Raw genomic sequence first — 20,461 nt, 5'->3', positions numbered from 1 at the left:
TTGGGTTACACAGCTTGTGTAGCTCTTCTGGTTTGCACAACTTCATGTACATTTCGCAACAGTATTTGTTATACATTAGTTATAAGCTCAATAGGTCTATCGCCAATGACAAATACACAGATGTTGCTTTGCTTTAGTAATTTCATGTTTTACTGAAATGTCAATATACTGCTCAGGTTTAGGAAATCATTCCTACTCTGTTTAAGCCAAACCCACTGATTCACAGTAACACTTTGATGAAGCTACTAATCGAAAGAGATCGTAGAATGACTAACCTCTCTACAGGAAACGCTTCTGTATCTGTGGTTCTCTGGTTTCTGTGGCACAAAGCCTCTTTATTATTTGAGGCAAGTTGTGTATCTATAGAAGACACCCTCCAAAATGCCATCTTCGAGGTTGTGGTCTTGGTAAGAGGTTATTTGGGATCTGTTATATATCATGAATAATCCAAACACTAGTAGCTTGTTATATATATATATATATATATATATATATATATATATATATATATCATGAATAACAATATTTATGTAATACCATGTTGTATACAACTATACATATCTGAATAAGTTTCTTCCCTTCGGCAATAAATTAATCATACAAACCAATACAACAATAGTAGCTTGTTGTTCTAATAGAGATTACTAAAACACTGAACTAATAATAGAACACCTTAAAAGAATCAATCAACCTGAGCTTCTCGTGCTCTTTGTACTTCCAAGTCATTAAGGTAAATCTGGTAGATATATAAAGCGAATCCCATGAAGGCGGTAACCATAGCGACCGTCTTAAGCTCAGTCAGCTTGTCGTGGAACACGGCAATGGCTGCAAGAGGTGTAACAATGAGAGAGAGCGTACCAATAAGGTTTGAAAACAGCGAAGTCACCAAAAATATCAGTGACACGGCTCCAACAGAACCCAATTGCCACGAAACCGCGATTCCAACCAAAGTCAAGACGTATACCACTCGACCTTCCTGAAACTCATCCATCTCCACACTCAACAGCATCCATTCCCCGCTCGCAAACAGCCCGATAACCGCAACACAAGAAGCCACGAGGGACGTGTAGATTTGCATCTCGAGAACCATAGAGAAAGTCTCACTCTTGATAACCTTCTCGAATGACAACTGCATAAGAGAGAGCTGAAGAGAATACATAAGAGAACCAAGAACAGTACAGAAACACCCAACTAAGTAACTCCACTTAGAATCTCCTGATGGGCTATTACTCGAATCATCATCATCATCCAAAGAAACCAACACAGCAGAAACAGAGAGCAACAAAACAGAGGAGAAAATCAAAACAGTGATTTTCTGAGAGTTGATGAAATAAGAGAAGACACCATTGAAAGCTAACTGTGAAGCACATAGAATAGAGAAAGTTGAAGCAGAGAGATACGAAAGACCAAAAGAATAGAAAAGATTGTCAAAAACCAATAGCAAGACCAAGAGAAAGATAAATCCAAAGCAGAGTAGTGAAAGAAGAAGAAGAAGAAGAAGAAGAAGAAGAAGAAGAAGAGTGTGATGAAGAAGAAGGAGGAAGGAGACAAAGAGGGAGATAAAGAATGGGAAAGCCACAGGTTTGGACAAGAGTAGAGATCCATTTACTGTTTCCACCTTCATTGTAATAAAACCGACCAAGGAGAACAGCAACAGCTTGAGCGGAGATGAGGAAGAAGATACTGATGAAGACAAGAATCCACCATTGGGTTCGTTTAAGCATTAAGAGTTGAGTAGGAACACTAGTTCTTCTGTTGTTTCCTTCATCTTCTTCCTTTAGCAGCAGCAACACTTGTTCATCTGTAACAACCAAAAACAACACATAAAGTGGTTCACAGCTCTTTGGTTTCAATCACAGAGGAGGAAAACAGAGAGACCCTAAGAAGAATACTGGGTATTAGGGGGGTTTTTTGATGGAAATTGGAATTGAATTGAGGAAAATTAGAGAAATTTTACCCATGATGAAGGGAAGGGAGAGTAGTTGAGTGATGGATGAATGAGACGATTGAGAAGAGTCTGATAATTTCTGAAAAGATCTGGACCTCTGGTGGACGAGAGATAATTTAAAGTTTATAAACATGTATAAATCGAATATTTTAATTATTTATATAAAGTTCATCATACTTGTTATTTGTGTTGGTTTTGTCTTTCATAACCTATGACGTGGCATCCTGTGGTTGGGTAAAAGTTTCGGATATGTTGTTTTCGGTCATGTATATTTGCTTCTTGGAAGGGAGTCAGAGTGTTCTCTCAGCTCTTCCGCTTCTTGGAAGCTTCTCCACTGCTCGTTTCTCTCTCGGATAGCTTCACCATTTTCTGGTAACTCTCTTGAGATTGGTTCTAATTATTGTTTCTGGTTTAGCTGCTACTGTTGTTTGTAATGTTGTATTAAGTTTTTGATTTTGGTTCTCGTGTTTCTTTGGGTTCGCGTATGGGTTTGTCTCTAGCTTTACTTTTGGAACTTATTTATTAGATATTGTTTATTTTGTGAATTGTGTAACATAGTTGTTGTCATGGTGAATTCGATTAGGGATTGAGGGAAGCCATTTGTTTTTTTTAAGCTCATGTAGTTGTAGCCGCTAGTGAATGTTGTTTGTTTTTCAGTACAAAAATGTTGCCATTTAGCTTATTATACACTAGTAGATCTATCTTACTCTAAAGTTATTGGCGTGTTTTCATTCTCTGTTGAACTCTTTGAGATCCAACCTAGTTCTATTGACTTTCTTTGTACTCATCTAGTCCATGGCGATTATTTAGGTTCAATAGTTATAGGTTTTCCGCACAAATTGCTTCAAAGCGTCACATGCACTTGTCCTCCTCCCTTGATCATAACTTTGTTGTAATGTTTATTGTAACTAGCCTCTAAGAGTTGAGCAGTGAATTATAAGCTTTGCCAGTTTAGCAGCAACAGACCTTAGCTCAAGGGTCATTTTGGATTTGTCTAGGTCTAGGTTCTGGACAGTGTGTCAAGGGTTTAGGGTATAATCTAATTGATCAAGTCTCTAGTATTGTATGGTGTGGAATGAATGGTCAGAGACGCAGAGGCCTTGTGGTGAGAGCTGGAAAAGCTGCTCTTTGTCAAACAAAGAGACGCAGATCAAGAAAATCTCTGGCTAGGACTCATGGTTTCCGTAGGAGGATGAGGACCACTAGTGGTAGAGCGTGTCAAGGGACGCTGGAACCTCTGTCCCAAGTCCAACCCTAGCAGTGGCAAACAGGCTTGAGTTTTCTTTCTCTTCTCACTCTATATTCCAAATCCACACAAACGTTAAACATCATGTCCTGTTTACACAAGTTTCTGATACAATCATGGGACCATGTGTGAGACACGCCAGTGACACCAATTAGTCTTGTGTGTGAGACGAGTGAAAATGAATCGCTCTGTTCATTGTTTCATTACATACGGAAACTAAAAATACTACCAAACATACTACATTGTTACTTGAGTGAACAAACAGGAAGAGCTGCATGCTCTCATCCTAAAGGCGGGCCTTCTGCTTCGACTATGCGATGTTGTGGGCGAAGGAGAAGACAAAGAGTTTATATATTTATGGGTTTGTTACTTTGTTGAATTGCAAGAAATTACTGCGGAATAATTGGCTATGATTGTTAAAGCATGTTTTGATTTATAATAGAGTAGAGGTTATGGGGTCAAGACTCCAAGTCAAATTATTTTGTTTTTCATTCAAATGTCAAAACGCGTAGTTTTGGTATTTTATATAAGGATAACCCATCCGAGGGTTATATTCCGGTCTAAAAGATAATAATTTAACTATGAATTTATTAATTTATAGGCTTTCAACAAAACTACAAACATAATGAAATTTTCATAGTCCAAAATCCAAAATATCGGAGAAAGCCATGCCAGTGTTACACATTCTTTCATACCACATATTGCGTTCTGAAACAATAGCTGGTGTTGCCAATCCTTCTAGCAGAGATTCACACGTATTTATACTATCAAAGGCCTCAAAAGCTGCCTTAGATGCTGACACGTACGCATTAGACCTTGCAAGTTGTTTAGCTTTTTTCAGTGCTGTATTTGAGGATTCATAACCTGACATGCAAGACCCATATGGGATCTTAAGCGTCGGATCATTCGTTGTTCTATGCAAGCCTTCAATCATCGCCAGGTTCTTATAGCCAGTGCCGTGCCTACCCTTGGGCAAAAAGGCCAAATGCCCAAGGCCACCAAAAAAAAAACTAAAATTTTAGGCCACATTTTATGTAAAAAGTAAGCTTATATATTTAGTTAACTTAATATAACATATTTTAATAATGGAAACTTTTCATTAGAATTATATTTTTAAAAAATACTATAAGTTTTATTGAGATTTTCTTATCTTGAAAATAAATTCTTTACTAATAACAGTATAAGTAAAAAAAAAATATTTAAACAAAGAATAACTCAAAGTAGTACATGTGGAAAATTACAATAGAACATTGTGAGTTAACAAAAATGATTTTAATTTTTATATTATTGGTTTTGTTATTAACATTTTATTTTCATTTAATATTAAAATAGTTTTAAATATTACAATAGTCAAAAATTTTTTTTTTTGCCCTCCATCGGTGTGAGCACGGCACTGCTTATAGCCCAACATTTCCGCCTTCTGGAAGACCATAGGGACAAGACCTTTCAGGTCGAGGGTGAACGTTGTAGGGTCAGAGGTTAGCCAAGGAATACAGAAGTGCTTGTAAATTGTTGGTTGTGAACAGAGTTTGTCAAGTAATGCTTTTGTGACTTTGTCACTCGGTGAAAAAGATGAAGACGAAGACAAAGGGGTGATTGATAAAATAAGGAGAAGAGGAAGAAATGAAAATACATTACTTCTCACACCAGAAACGGCCATCTTCGTGACTCGTGAGTGTTGAAGAATAGTTATGTTTTATTTTATTTTTAGATGTAGCTCTTATATAGGATATTTTCTATCTTTATATAGGATGTCTACATTATTAAGAAACAAACCACCTTAATTTTTTTTTTGGACAAAAAAATCACCTTACGTAACAAATTCTACATTTAATAAGAAATTTAGATAAAATAGTAAAAATATCTCATTATATAAAATGAGTTTTCAAAGCTAGCCATTACCATGATTTTGACACATGTCAAATAATTAATCTGAAATTTTGACATGTGTAAAAGTTAATATTTAGTAGAGAATTTAAGATTACTATAAAAAAACAAAAAAATTTGTTTTAAACAATATTAATAATGTTAAAAGATAATTATTATCAAAAATTTACAAAAATTAAGCAGTTTTTAAAAATAAATATGAGATAATATATATATATATATATATATCTTATTATATAAAGTATATTTTCCAAAGTAGTAACTCATAAGATCTAAAACGAATTAGATAAGGGCTAACAAAAAAACCATACAGTAAATATACAAAAAAATAATAGAAAAGAGATCAAGGAATGGGCTACATGCTTGATATCATGTGTTGGGATCATCTAGGTTCTACGCTCATGGTTTTTGCCCTACCACAACATGCCTAGCTAGTTATGGCGACTGATTCAAGAGTAATCTAAAGTTGGAGACGATAATTTTATGGGTTGGGTCGTATTGATAACGGGGTCTAAAGTTGGAAGAAAGGTTTTGGGAAGATGAAACATATAGAAAGATCAAAGACGTATAGTTTCAAACTCAAAAGGTTAAATAACTTTTTTCTCACAAGAAAAAATACTTTGAAAAATTAGTCGTCAAAGGTCGACAAAGAAGAACAACATTAGCTGTCGTTGGCCTTTATGTCGATGAAGGTGATAGTCTGCTTAATTTGCCTGGACAAAAAAAGCGTCAACAGCGTCTACACATGCCATAACCTCCACAGCGACCACCGCCAAATCGGCCGCCTGAACCAAGATTACTACCAGAATGGCCAGTGTAGGAATCTCTCATAAGTAGAACCTTCTTAACGACAAGTTCCTTTCCAATCATAACACTACCATTAAGTTCCAACGCCTTCTTTGTGTCTTCTTTTAGATCAATGTAAGCAAATCTGTAAAATAAAAATACAACATAGCTTATATATCATATAGTTAAAAAGCTTTTAACTTATAAGTTGTCATAAACTTGAGGAGGAAGTAACAAACCCTTTGACAGCACCGGTTACAATGCTTGTTGGAACAAAAACCCTTGTGATCTCTCCACATGTACTAAAATGTTCACTTAATGCGGTCTTGATATCATCCTCCGGAAGGGCAGAGCCAAATCCTTCAACGTAAATCGTTTGAACACTGCCACACCACAAGTATCAGTACTTTCAAGAGACAACAATTATCAACACAAGAACATCTTACGTACGTAAAACAAATCTCGCAAACATCGAAAAATCAATTCACCTGCTTTGTGGAGGAGTAAGTGCAGCTATATTTCCATTCTCAGCAGCCTCTTCATCAGATTCTTTAACTGCTAAATCTGAACTGCTTGCAACCTTGCTAGTAGGCGGCGCTGCCTTCTGTCGTAGCAAGTTTACATTTGATGCCTAGTAAACAAAGTACATATGCAAAATTAGGGATTAAAAAAAAATAATAAGACATAACAAGAATGAGATATAAAGTATCACCTTGTCATCCTGAGAATCATCTGAGGATGAATCAGAAGATGAAGAGCAGGATCCTTTGAAGGCTCCTATTTTTTTTTCCATTAGCAAACACAATAAAGTTTATACATGTCGCTCTTAGATGTTTGTAAACAAAAAATCCTTATTGAGTGTGTACCTCATCAGAAGTATAAAGTATCACCTTGTCATCCTGAGAATCATCTTCTGATTCATCCTCAGACGAACTGCTCTCTGCTTTCGTCGTCAAAGAGCCATTGGTTTCAGCAACTTCCTGAAATGAATGTTAGGAAAGTATGCATAACTACTAATTGAACATGAACAATACTACAATATAAACAACATATAGAACTTATATAAAGTTAAATTCACATAAGTAAAAAACCTTCAGTGAGGTCAAAATCTCCTGTAGATCTGCATTGGTCGCCAACAAATCCACCTTTGAGGTTAACAAATCCACTTTTGTAATTAACAAATCCATCTTTGCTTCCATCGGCTGAAGAAAGTCCATTGTCTCCTGTTACATAACTAGCCATTAAAACACTATGGAAGAGAATAAATAACTGAGAAAAAACTGAATTTAGTCAGTACTCTCTCAAGAACATTAGGATTCCTCCGAATATTTAACCTTGTTCTCAGATTTTTTCTTTTGATTTTTCTTTTGCTTCTTCAGTTTTACTTTGGTCTCCAAATCATCTTCTTCCGATCCTCTCTCTTACCTTAAAAGAACACCAGCAAACAAAAAAAAAACAATATTGACAAATCATTATTATTCTTTTTCCCCTATAACCACATATACCCAAAATCACAAGAACACATATCATATATGTAAGTAATTAAATAACTTATTCCCTCAGCCATTGGAGCACAACTTCACAAGTCATATATTCATTCTCTCATAAAGTAGTATAGAGAGAGCAACATAAAAGAAACCTAATTTTCTTACCTTTCTTCAACGGCTTCGTGGTCTTGATTATAGCAGGATCTGCTTCAACCTGAAAACTTGAATAAATTAATTAAACCAAAACAAATTCCAGTTTAGCTTTGCGAATAAACCACAGCTTAAAAACTGAGTAGGAAGAACAACAAAGAAGAAAGTCATATCGTGGGTAACAAATTAATTACTTTGGTGGTATATTTCTTGCTAGACTTGCCCATGGAGAATGATAAGTAAGGAGAAAAGCTAAAAGAAACCTTTACGTTTTCGAGAGAGAGAAGCAAAAACCCAGCAGCTTAATTAAGATATTTTTTCACTTTTAAAATTGAGTTTTATTTTATTATAATTTTTGAAACTTCACGAAGAGTTACATAATTGTACTTTAGGTCTTAACATACATTTTAGGTCTAAACTTGTATTTTATTTTAAGTGTTGATTGGTTCTCTCGCTACCTCCCGCAAACGCTGCGTTTGTGGGTGGTAGCTGTTGTTAGCGATTGGTATCAATTACACAAATTGCTCCAATCATTCCAAATTGTACCTAACCACTTCAAACCACTGAATTCCAAAAGTTGTTTCTCGCAAGCGTTTGCGGTTGCGGGCGATTGCGTTTGAGATTTTTTTTTTAACTTGAAACAAATCAATGATAGTGAATTTTTTTTATATATATCTTTTACCTAACTATTTTATTCATTAAGGATGAAAAAAAAATAGTGTGAATACAATTGAGAATATTAAAAAATAAACAATTGGAAAAAAATAAGATTTCAATTAACAATAACCCGGAAACTTGACGGAAATTTAATGGCACATCGCACGTAAGTTCAAAAAAATCTAAATAAATATAACATTTCATCAGAAATTTAAGAACATAAGATTATTTGTGAAAAATATAAAAAAAATCACAAGTGACTCTTCTCAACTCTCGTTTGATCATTACTACCGATGCAAATACTGCCCCATGGAACTTATTGAGTGTGTGAAATTTTAAAAAGAAGATCTACGATCTAAAACATATGTTTTTCATTTATCAAATTACTTTATTAAAATGCATAAAGTAATATGTATTTCAATATGAAATTTATTTGTTTTTTAAATAATTATTTAAGTATTTTTTTTAATGAATTTTAATTATAAATCATGTTAAATAATTTTTTTGGTATTTTAAACATTTCTATAATTATATTTTATATTTATTATGTTTTTACCGCTATTGCATCCGCTGGTCAACCAGTTGTAAACTCCCGCAAATGCACCCATTTTAAAACGCTAAAATCAGTCATTCAAAATGCTTAATAACGCTTGAAACCGCAACCACCCATTTTCGCAATCTCCCGTAATCGCAACCGTAAACGCTGCGGTTGAAACAGTTAGAGCCCACACTCGTACCAAAAAAAAAGAACAATAATTGAGTTACATAAACCGAAACTTAATTATGGCTCGATCCTACGACATTGGAAATTTGTATAGAAAATCAATAAAAAAAACGAAATCGCGTTATTCATTGATAATTTATACATATATTGTAGCCCGTGCTTTAATGAATAGTTTTTGTCATTCATATTGTTTGTCATATGTAGATTAAAAAATCATAAGAGAAATGGATATATCAAAATAGTGGAAGTAAATAGAGAAATGAAAACTGTTCAAATTTGTTTATGAAAACAAAACCTCGGAGCATTGGAAACAGGAAAACGTTTTTCGTTAAGCATTTTGACAAATCGAAAATGTCGAAAGTAATAATAAATACTTTTATGTGAATACGCAACAGAAAATGTGTTGTAATAGAAATCGAATCTGTCATACGATTCTAGTGGTTATTATGTGAAAACTCAATCTGACTTTGCCAAAACGTGATTAAAAAAACATCATTCTTTGCTATTTAAACTAAGTTTAATTTCCTCCGTCTCCAAATACTCAACAGGCCCTACACCGGCGAAGACCTCCACAGCGACCACTGCTAAATCGGCCGCCTATGTAAAGTCTGCCAAGCCTGCCGAAACGTCCGCTGAAACGATCGCCAAGATCTAGATCACTACCAGAATAGTCAGGGGAGGATGTAAGAATTACAAAAGAGTATGAGAAGAATAGAGAATGAGATAGAATGATCAAGAGAGAATGAAAGAGAGAAAGAGAGAAAGAGAGAGCGGCTAGGTTAGAATAGAGGAGAAGGAGAGATTCTCATTCCTTGAATAATAATGACCTAGTTACAAACTATTTATAGGGATACAATGAATTCTATATAAGGAAACTACTAGAATGTACATTGATAATCGTAGGAAGAACGGGTTCTTATATCCTAAGAAGAACACGTTCTTATATCATAAGGAGAACATGTTCTTAGTGTGTTCATGTTCACACTCCCCCTCAAACTTAATCATTTGGAACAGAGGTTAAGCTTGAAACTATGAACAGCCGCCTCATTAAAAACCTTAGTATGTAAAACCCATTTGGGACAAAAACATACTAAAGGAAAAAGAGTATGGAGTGAATAGCTTAGGGTCTTCATCGGTGGTCTGGTTAGGTCCATAAGTCCAAGTTTGGAGTGTATATACTCGCAAACCTTGGGACTCGTTGCTTTGGTGAAAATGTCTGCCAGTTGTTCAGAACTCTTGGTGTGACATGGCAAGATAACTCCTAACTGAACTTGTTCTCTAACTTTATGGCAGTCCACTTCTATGTGTTTCGTCCTTTCATGGAATACTGAGTTTGATGCAATGTGAATAGCGGCTTCATTGTCACAGTGCATTGTGATCGACTTTGGAGTCTCGATGCCTAGATCCTTCAAGAGAGCTTTGAGCCACATGAGTTCGGTTGTGAGCTTCCTCATTGCCCTGTATTCAGACTCTGCACTTGAGAGAGATACCACCTTTTGTTTCTTACTCTTCCAAGTGACAAGATTTCCTCCAACAAACGTGCAATAACCAGATGTTGAGCGTCTATCTTCATGATCCCCAGCATAATCTGCATCACAGCATCCTACCAGCTCTGCATTTCCATTACATCCCATCCATATGCCTTGTCCTGGTGATCCTTTGAGATACTTAAGTATTCGGCTCACCATTTTCCAATGATGTAATGTTGGCTTCTGCATATGTTGACTCACCTGGTTCACAACAAATCATATATCAGGTCGTGTTATGGTGAGATAAATAAGCTTACCTACCAACCATCGATACTGTTTTACATCTTCGAAAGGAGCATCATTCAGCTCCCCCTTACGACCAGCCTTGTAGTCTTCTTCAAGTGGAGTTTCAACTGGTTTTGATCCAAGTTTACCTGCCTCATTCAAAAGATCAAGTGTGTGCTTTCTTTGCGACAAGAAGAGTCCTTCTTCAGAACGACAAACTTCTATCCCAAGAAAGTACTTTAGTTCTCCAAGATCTTTGATATCAAAAACTGATTTAAGATAGAGTTTGGTATCTTGAATACCTACCTTGTCATTCCCGGAGATGATAATATCATCAACATATATAAGAATGACTATAATACCTCTTTGGCTTGGGTAAGTGAAAAGAGTGTAATCAGCTTCTGATCTTCTAAATCCTTTTTCCATCAGTGTTGAACTGAGTTTATGATACCAAGCTCTTGGTGATTGTTTCAACCCATATATTGCTTTCTTTAATTTAAACACCTTTCCGGAACCAATAGTGTCTTCAAGTCCTGGTGGTGATCTCATATAGACTTCATCTTCTAGTTCTCCTTGTAAGAACGCGTTCTTCACATCCATCTGCCACAATTCCCAAGATAGATTAGTAGCTAATGAGAGCACTACTCTTACCGTGTGAAGTTTGGCTACTAGAGCGAATGCATCACAATAGTCTTCTCCATAAGTTTGAGTGAACCCTCTTGCTACAAGCCTGGCTTTATATCGTTCTATCTCCCCATTACTTTTATACTTTATAGTGAATATCCATCGAGATGTCACAGCTGTCTTCCCTTTTGGTAGATCAGCTTCGTCCCATGTGTGATTTTTCAGCATTGCATTAGTCTCATCTCCGACCGCATCACGCCAAACTTTATGTTCTTTAGCTTTCTCATAACTTTGTGGAATCCAATGCTGATCAATTTGAGTGAGAAACACTTGATGCTCAACAGGAAAATGTGCCAGAGTGCATACAACTTGTATAGGGTGAGCAACCGTCTGACTATTGTAGAAGATGCGAGGATTTTTTCCAGTTCTTAGGAGCAGACTTGAGTCTTTCACTTCGTCGGAGGGGAATAAATTCAATAGCCTCATCCTCTGTAGCCTCAACCTCTGTAGCCTCAACCTGAGTCGGATGTTCTTCCACATGATCTTCTTCCTCTAATTTAGGTTCTTCTCCCTCGAAAGCAAGATCATCCTCCTCGGATACACATTCTTCACCTAGATTGTTCAGTTCATCTTCAGCTTTATCATAATCATCTGCTTCTTGACTATGAGGACTATCAGTTTCATCTAGAGAAGAACAAGGTTGATGTTGATTATTCGCAACTCCAAGACTTTCAAGAAGAATGCGGAGATTGTCTGCTCTATCTGAGGAAGAGTAGGGAAGATCTTTCAAGTCCTCCCAATTACTTGTATCATAGAATCCCTTAGATTCTAAGAACTTGACATCCCTTGAGACCAAAACCCTCCTAGCTTCAGGTTCATAACACTTATATCCCTTTTGAGTAGTTTAGTAGCCAATAAACATGCTCTTGACACTCTTAGCGTCAAGCTTGTCATGGTGCTCACCTGGTTTTAAAACATAACACACACATCCAAATACACTTAAGTGATTGATAGACGGTTTAATCTTGTTAAGTACTTCAAATGGAGAGATATCACTCAGTATTTTTGTTGGAGTTCGATTGATCAAGTAGCATGCTGTTACAACAGCATCTCCCCATAACTTCTTTGGTACATTTGTGTGGAACATCATAGATCGAGCAACCTCCATAAGATGTCTATTCTTCCTTTCAGCTACGCCATTTTGTTGGGGTGTATAAGGACAACTTGTTTGGTGAACAATCTCATGTTTGGCCAAATGTTGTTTGAACGCATGACTTGTATACTCCCCACCATTATCTGATCTCAAAATTTTAATCTTGGCATTATAATGGTTAGTCACATAGTTTTGAAAGTTTGTAAAAGCATCAAGAACTCTATCCTTAGAAGGAAGCAAGGTTAGCCAAGTATATTTTGATTTTTCATCAATAAAAGTAACAAAATATTTTTGATTTTCACGAGATAAGCAAGGTGAAGTCCAAACATCATAATGAATTAAGTCAAAACAATGCTCATATATGGTTGAGGACTTAGGAAAAACAGTTTTGCAATGTTTACCAAGGATGCAAGCTTCACAATCATTATTCTTAAACGAAATACTAGGCAACAAAAGTTCCAAAGCACGAAAATGGGGATGGCCAAGTCTAGCATGCCACACTGAACTATTAGCCTTATCAATTATCGATTTAAAACATGACGAAAGGGAAGTAGATAGGTTTGAATCCTCAAGCACATAAAGATCATCTTTAGTGGTTCCTTTGCCAAGCACTCTACTTGTTTTAATATCCTGAAAATAAACATCATTAGGGCCAAATATTGCATAACAATTAAGATCATTTGTCGCCCTTTTAACTGATAATATATTGGAGGTGAAGCTAGGCATATAAAAAGCTTTAGATGTTTTCTCAAACAAGTTTAAGTTTCCTATTCCTTCAATAGGTACTTTATCTCCATTGGCTATGATCACATTTCCTAAAGCCGGTTTTATATCTCTAATTAGCTTAGAATCATTAATCATATGGTGAGAGGCTCCAAAATCAACAATAAGAGGTTTCATAGCATTGAGAGTAAGATAGGCGTTACCAGAAGACTCTTTTAGAGCCTTGATGAGTGCATCGAGGTCAGATTTTCTCACCAACTCCGAGGAGGCTGCTAACGCTGATCCATTTCCTTCAGTGATTTGAGGAACCATCAGAGCTTGTGTTTCACCATATCCACTCGCTTGATTCGCTCTTGGATTAGTTCCTCTCGGGCGAAGATGTGGATGAAGAGCCCAACATTTCTACTTAAGATGTCCATGCTTCTTGCAATGATCACATATGAGCCGGTTCTTTCCATCATTTCTATAGTAGACCTTGTTTGCAACAACTACCTCTACTTTGTTGGCTGTGATAAGATCACCTTTTGCTCCAAACAAACCAATGGAACCATGCTCCTTTTGAATTTGATTGCACACATCATCAAGACTTGGAAGCTTGTCCGAACGAAGAATATGTTTGATGAGATCATTGTATGACGGATTCAACGTCAAGAGCAAGCCAAACACCTTGTCTTGTTCACGGCGTTCATTTAGAACCATTGGATCCACCGAGTTAGGCCTTAACATTTCCAACTCTGCCCAAAGAGATCTGAACTTCCCAAAGTGTTTAGTAAACTCCATGTCTTCCTGGTTGAGATTGTTAATTGCTTTCTTTACCTCAAACACACGACTCAGATTGGAGACATTACCAAACACATTCTGTAGGGTATCCCAAAGATCCTTAGCTGTCTCACAATATGAGTAAGACTCAAGAATCAGAGCATCCAAGGAATTTTGGATGAAGGCTAAAACACTTTGGTTCTCTTGGAACCACTTGTCGTTGTCACACACAACGATCTCCTTTCCTTCTTGTTTGGTCGTCGTCTCCTTCACAGCTTCATTGCTCTCAATGTGCTTCCAGAGCCCGCGACCGCACAGTGCTGTCTTTGTGATTCTTGCCCATAGCAAGTAGTTCCCACCTTTGAGTGTAACAGGGATGATTAGGGTTTTGCTGAGATCCATGATGAGATCTTAGATCTGAATCTGGTTGCGGAATAAAAACAAACTGAGATTTTGTAGAATATGAGCGTTACTGCTCTCATACTATGTAAGAATTACAAAATAGTATGAGAAGAATAGAGAATGGAATAGAATGATCAAGAGAGAATGAAAGAGAGAAAGAGAGAGCGGCAAGGTTAGAATAGAGGAGAAGGAGAGATTCTCATTTCTTGAATAATAATGACCTAGTTACAAACTATTTATAGGGATACAGTGAATTCTATATAAGGAAACTACTAGAATGTACATTTATAATCATAGGAAGAACGGGTTCTTATATTCTAAGAAGAACACGTTCTTATATTCTAAGAAGAACACGTTCTTATATCATAAGGAGAACATGTTCTTAGTGTGTTCATGTTTACAGAGGAATCTCTCATAAGTAGAGCCTTCTTAACTACAAGTTCCTTTCCAAATATAACACTACCATTAAGTTCCAACGCCTTTTTTGCGTCTTCTTTTAGATCAATGTAAGCAAATCTGTCAAAAAGAAAAAAATACAACATAGCTTATATATATAGTCAAAAGCTTTTAACTTATAAGTTGTCATAAACTTGAGGAGGAAGTAACAAACCCTTTGACAACACCGGTTACAATGCTTGTTGCAACAAAAACTCTTCTGATCTCTCCACAGTCACTGAAATGTTTACTTAATGCAGACTTGATATCATCCTCCGGAAGCGAAGAGCCGAATCCTTCAACGTAAATCGTTTGAACACTGCCACACCACAAATGTCAGTGGCGATACTTCCAAGAGAGAACATTATCAGCACAAGAACTTTTTTACGTAAAACAAATCTCGCAAACATCGAAAAATCAGTTCACCTGCTTTGTGGAGGAGTGGATGCATCTATATTGCCACTACTAGCAGCCACTTCTTCAGAATCTTTATCTGCTGAATCTGAACTGCTTACATCCTTGCTAGTAAGTGGAGCTTCCTTGATCTGTCGTATAGAAGGTTTACATTTTTATAAACGAGAGAAATATATAGATACAAAATAAATATACAACAAAAGACTAAGTAAAAATAACTGAAAACTGATTAATAACACTAAAAAAGACGCCTAAATTTAACCATACTCTCTCAAGAACAATAGCATTCCTTATTTAGAATCGGACCTTGTTCTCAGATTCTTTCTTTTGCTTCTTCAGTTTAATTACTTTGATTTCCGAATCATCTTCTTTCTCTCTCTTACCTAAAAGAACACAAGCGGAAAAAAAAACTAAAAATCAAGATTCACAAATCAATAATATACTGTACTTCAGAGGGAGTAGCCAGACATGATTACAGCCCCGTCTACATAATTTCTTGGTCCCTAGGCATATATAATTTTTTCCGTAAAATACCCAAGAACATATATCATATATGTAAGTGGGTTTAATACAATAAAATTACTTATTCCCCCAGCCAAAGCAGCACAAGTAAATAAGGAGTAGCTAAGAGAGAGCAACACAAAAAGAAACCTGATTTTCTTACCTTATGTTCAACGGCTTCATGGCCTTAACCATAGCAGGATCAGCTTCAACCTAAAGACATGAAAAAGCAGAACAAATTCCCATTAGCTTTGTGAATAAACCAGAGCTATATATCAAGACTGATCGTAAGAAGAAGAACAAAAAGGACAAACTCTTATCGTTACAAAATTAATTACTTTGGTGGCAGATTTCGTGCTAGACTTGCCCATGGAGAATGATGATTAAGGAGAAAAGCTCAAAGCTTAATTAGGTTTTCGAGAGAGAGAGAGAAGCAAAAACCCAAATTGTATTTTTCTCTTTTAGGGCTTTTGGTCTTAAATTGTATTTTATACTTGAAACTTGACCAAGAGTTACATAATTGTATTTTAGGTCTTTTTTTTTGGCTGACAATTGTACATATTTTAGGTCTTAAATTGTATATTATTTTATTTATTCTTTAGCGTCGAAGTTTAATAATTGGGCTACATAATCGAAATTAACTTGATTTTCACGAGAAACTCAACCATAATCGAATTGAACATCCCAGAAAATTTATTAGATTATCCTAGTTTTTTTTTAAAAAAACTAGGTTAAACCCGCGCTACGAGGATTTATTTTTCTCAAATAAAAACAAAAAAAAAATTTCAAAAAAGTTATTTTATATTTTTTTCGGCGAAAGTTTATATATTTGAGACTCAATCACTAAAATTCACAAAAATCTTTTTAGACCTCTCTTTTTAGTCGAGTTTAGAGTCGTGTTCATTTAAATCAAGAGGATTCTTTGGACCCCAACTGTCTTTATACTTCACAATGTCAACTGGGTCCAAAAAATCCTTCAGAAATTTCCGGCGAAATTTCATATCAGTGATGAAGATGGTAAATCGTGTGAGCTACAACTCAGCCATCAAGGGGGAGATTGTTGGTATTTATGTGATGGTGCTGAGTTGTGTAGATGTTGACAGATGTTGTGATGCAACTGTAGTGACAAAAGAAACAAAGACTTTATGTTAGAATCATCACATATGCGGTGACAACTTAGAGAGAGAGTATAAAGAAGTATTAAAGCTTGAAGATCATCAAAGTGCAAAGTTACAAGGTGAGCTCGAGTTCTAAAACTCAGTAACAAAGGGGGAGATTGAAAGTGTAGTTGTAACTGGTTGTTAGACTAGAGCTATGTTGCTGCAGACGGCAACAGAGGAAGTGTGTGACTCAAGATTTGATACATAATATAACAGACGAGTATGTGTAAGACAAACGTCTGTTGTGACACAAAAAACTAGTGTTGAAGAGTGGTTGCAGAGACAAACAGACATGAACTGAAAGAAGAATATAAAGTGACGATCATTAAGTAGAAAAAGGCCATGTGGGCTTCGACTTAATAAGAGAAGTGACATGGGCCTTGTTATCAAAGGGAAGCCCAAGCGTGAGAAGCTTAGGGTTCTTGAAGAATATAAATAGAATACAACTGCGAAAAGAAAAGGTTACACGTCTAGGTTTTATTGACAGAGACACACAGGCGTGTGTGTGACGTCGCCCCACCAGAAAAGATTGAAGATCTGCTGTTGGTGGTATCTCTGGGGAATCTATAGTCGTTGAAGAAGTGTTCATTGATGTTCTGATGTTGTAAGACATCACATGATTCACAGCATTGGTTTGTTGAAGCTACACTAGTCGGAAAAGACAATGGGTGGTAGTTTTCTTTCATTGTAAATCTTGAAAAGAGTGGTGAATGCCATATAGCAATTGTAGGTTGCAGTCTTTTTCTAGTGAATGGTTTCTGGACTTAGTTCCGGGGATGTAGGTTAACTGAATCCGTTAACAAACTCTCTGCGTCACCTTTACTTGATGCTCTTTACACTCGTTATACTCACACATCATACAAACACGTAGTTCTAGCACACACATAGTTTTTTTCTCTGTTTTTTTTAATTTATCTATGAGTTTCTTTGAGCAGAATTGAGATAAAGAAAAATTCTCTCTTTGTTGGGTTGTGCTTGATTGGTGATATGCACGATGAGAGACCAAAGGCCTTTAATCTTAGATCTCTGATTGGAATTGGTTTATAACATCGACGATAGAAGATTTGAAGTGCCAATTAAGAGATTTGAAACAAGACGAAGTCGATGATTGAATCTCTCATAGTCGAAGAAGTTACAGAGACGGAGATGCAATTAAATAAAGAGATCGTTTATCTCAGACGGGATAGATCAGAAGCTGCAATTGAGAATTGGACTTATGAGGTCATTTTAAACATAAACTTTTTGTTGATTTATTATTTAAAGGTCAGATTTTGTTGACCTAGCCAAAACGAACATTACGTTAAATCGTTTATAAGAGTAAGTAACAGACGTTTATATCTCGTTAATCACCTTCTGTTAGTGAGAAACGAATTCGTTTCTAGCAAAAAAATAAAACCCCAAATCGAAATCAAATCCCTAAATTAAATTCCTAATTTCTAAATCGATACTTTTATCTTCTCTTCAATATGTTTACCTCAACTCTCGAATGTGAGCAAGAATAACTTTGGGGTAGACAAATAAATTGAAGAGAAGATAAAAGCATCGATTTGGAAATTAGGGATTTGGGAATTTAGGAATTTGATTTCTATTTGGGGGTTTTATTTTTTGGTAGAAACGACATCATTTCTCACTAACAGAAGGTGATTAACGAGATATAAACGTCTGTTACTTACTCTATTAAACGAGTTAATGTCGTCTTCGTTTTGGCTCGGTCAACCAAACCTGACCAAAAACAAATGGAAGACTTGCAAAATTAGACTACAAACTTGAGTCAATTGCAATATTAGACCCCTCTTTTTTCTCTCCAACATTTGCCACTTTCTTCCTATTAAATCCTTGTCCATTCATTGTATTCACAAAATTGCCATTATTTCTGATTTATTTGAATTTCTTGCGAAAATGTTTATGACATTCATATCCTCATCTTCTTCTTATATTTACGGTTGTACCACCGCCATCAATTTTCCAACAACCATGAACAACCAAATTTGAAGCTCTTAAAGCTTCAACAACCTGAATTTGTAAGCTTAAATAATACTCAATGCTAAGAGAACTTAATTTTCTTCCATCTCCTCTCCATTTTAATCCAAGAAAATTCTCAAGTCCATTTATTTTGTTATATATCATGATTCTTGGATAGTGATTAAGTTGGCGTTGGGTTTCTTCTGTGGTGACTTAAGACGACGTCCTTGGTGTTTGACATTGCGAACAACCACCGTAAGGTTATTTTTCGGTAGATTTCGTGATTTTCCTTGTGTTTTTGTCGAAATTAGACTTCATTTGTTAGTCGAACCATCGTAATATAATGTAAAGTCTACTATTTGGTCAGTTTTGCAATTTAAGGTTTATCGAGTTTCGAGCCCGTAGACTAAAATGTCACTCTCCTTAATTTCATTTGAAAACAAGAAAATATGGTTTAGACAGCATTATAATATTTCTAACGGATACTTCGTTTACAGTCTACTAAAGTGTATTTTTGCAATTGACCAAATTATTGACTTTTTAGTCCAGACTGTCAGACGAAGTCTTCGCATGAAAAAAGGTAGTAGACTTCTATAGTGGTTATTTTTGAAGTTGACCAAAATATAAAAGTATTGACTGTAATATTATTTATATAAAATTACCTAGTTGACTGCAAAAGAAGGTCTACTAGTTAACAAATTAAAATATTGGTCAACCCCAAAAATGACCAGGGCTGATTGCAAACGAAGTCAACATTTCTGGAGACTTCGTAAGTAGTTTAATTGGCGGAAGCCAAACTTGGTCAATTGCAAAACTAACCACAACGAAGTTTAACTTTTATAGTTGACGGATTTACGAAGTCTACTTGTTAGTTAGAAGTCTACTAAAAAGTCAATGGTGTGGTCAATTGCAAAAATAACCGGTGTAGACTGTAGTCGAAGTTAACTTTTTGAAACTTTCAAAGAAGTCTACTCTTTTTTATGTTTTGAATTGCAAAACTGACCCAAAAATTAACAAAGGAAGACAACAAAAGAAGTCAACAATCATAGTAGACTTCAAACGGTGTCTACTTTATTAAATTGTAATTGCAAAAATATACCACAAGTAATAGACTTCAAAGGTAGTCTCTGTATAGAGGCTTGTTTATGTATACAATGTTGACATCAACATGAAGTCCTCAAAATTAGAAAACCAATTTACAACAAGTTGGTGAATAATTTTAAAGATTTTTTTGATGTATTTTTGGATATATGGTATGTACTTGCTTCTGTATGTTTTTGACATGATTATGTATTATACATATGGAGAAATCAAGTTTTTGGTTTTTATAGGCAGTTAGATTATTAAATTAGACTTATTTAGGAAGTCAAACTGTTGGATTTATCTCTAAAGTCTGTACAATTGAAATAGTCTTTAATTGGAAATTTATAAAGATTTTTTTTTGATATTTTAGTTCTTACGTGTTATATCGGTTATGTAATTGCCTATGTATATTTTTACGATGATAAAATATTTTACTTTTCGATCAATCATGTCTTTGCTTTTCTTAGGTTATTAGGGTTGAGGGCTTAGGGTTTAGGGTTTAGGGTTTATGGTATTTTAACTTGCTGCTTACTCTTTCAGGTAAATGGCAAAATACCTGTTGTTTTCGGAGTATGGCTGACGAGAAATGCGTCTTGGCATTTTGAC

General features: G+C 35.6%; 1 protein-coding gene, 1 long non-coding RNA gene and 2 pseudogenes across 3 annotated transcripts; all 4 read right to left on the bottom strand.

Annotated features, from left to right (window-relative positions):
- Positions 1-508: 508 nt before the first annotated feature.
- On the bottom strand, positions 509-2,060 carry LOC104736900 (putative purine permease 13; annotated as a pseudogene). Its single transcript, XR_015577335.1, has 2 exons — positions 1,958-2,060; positions 509-1,801 (listed from the first exon to the last, which is right to left on the bottom strand). The product of XR_015577335.1 is annotated as a putative purine permease 13 (transcript).
- A 3,499-nt stretch (positions 2,061-5,559) lies between these two features.
- Positions 5,560-6,660, bottom strand: LOC109128360 (nucleolin 1-like). The gene is made up of 4 exons (XM_087480671.1): positions 6,580-6,660; positions 6,356-6,498; positions 6,107-6,250; positions 5,560-6,012 (listed from the first exon to the last, which is right to left on the bottom strand). The coding sequence occupies exons 1-4, from the start codon at positions 6,658-6,660 to the stop codon at positions 5,811-5,813; spliced, it is 570 nt and encodes a 189-aa protein (XP_087336797.1). The 3' UTR covers positions 5,560-5,810.
- A 72-nt stretch (positions 6,661-6,732) lies between these two features.
- LOC147929607 (uncharacterized) lies at positions 6,733-7,704 on the bottom strand. Its single transcript, XR_015577452.1, has 4 exons — positions 7,520-7,704; positions 7,202-7,292; positions 6,959-7,090; positions 6,733-6,847 (listed from the first exon to the last, which is right to left on the bottom strand). It is a non-coding gene; the product is annotated as an uncharacterized LOC147929607 (long non-coding RNA).
- A 2,182-nt stretch (positions 7,705-9,886) lies between these two features.
- Positions 9,887-14,300, bottom strand: LOC147929606 (uncharacterized; annotated as a pseudogene).
- Between the last annotated feature and the right edge of the window lie 6,161 nt (positions 14,301-20,461).

Source organism: Camelina sativa, chromosome 13 (assembly GCF_030686135.1).
Source record: "Camelina sativa cultivar CO46 ecotype springtype chromosome 13, ASM3068613v1".
NCBI classification, from domain to species: Eukaryota; Viridiplantae; Streptophyta; class Magnoliopsida; order Brassicales; family Brassicaceae; genus Camelina; species Camelina sativa.
The sequence above is the reverse complement of the archived record's forward strand: the minus strand, read 5'-3'. Positions and strand labels throughout refer to the sequence as shown.

Bases quoted from the DNA above. Each gene is read 5' to 3' on its own strand.
- LOC109128360 (XM_087480671.1), bottom strand. From the start codon at position 6,660: ATGGAAAAAAAAATAGGAGCCTTCAAAGGATCCTGCTCTTCATCTTCT. The intron at 6,499-6,579 runs GTGATACTTTAT...TTTGTTTACTAG, and splicing joins ATGATTCTCAGGATGACAAG to GCATCAAATGTAAACTTGCT. The intron at 6,013-6,106 runs GTTTGTTACTTC...TTTATTTTACAG, and splicing joins GTAACCGGTGCTGTCAAAGG to ATTTGCTTACATTGATCTAA.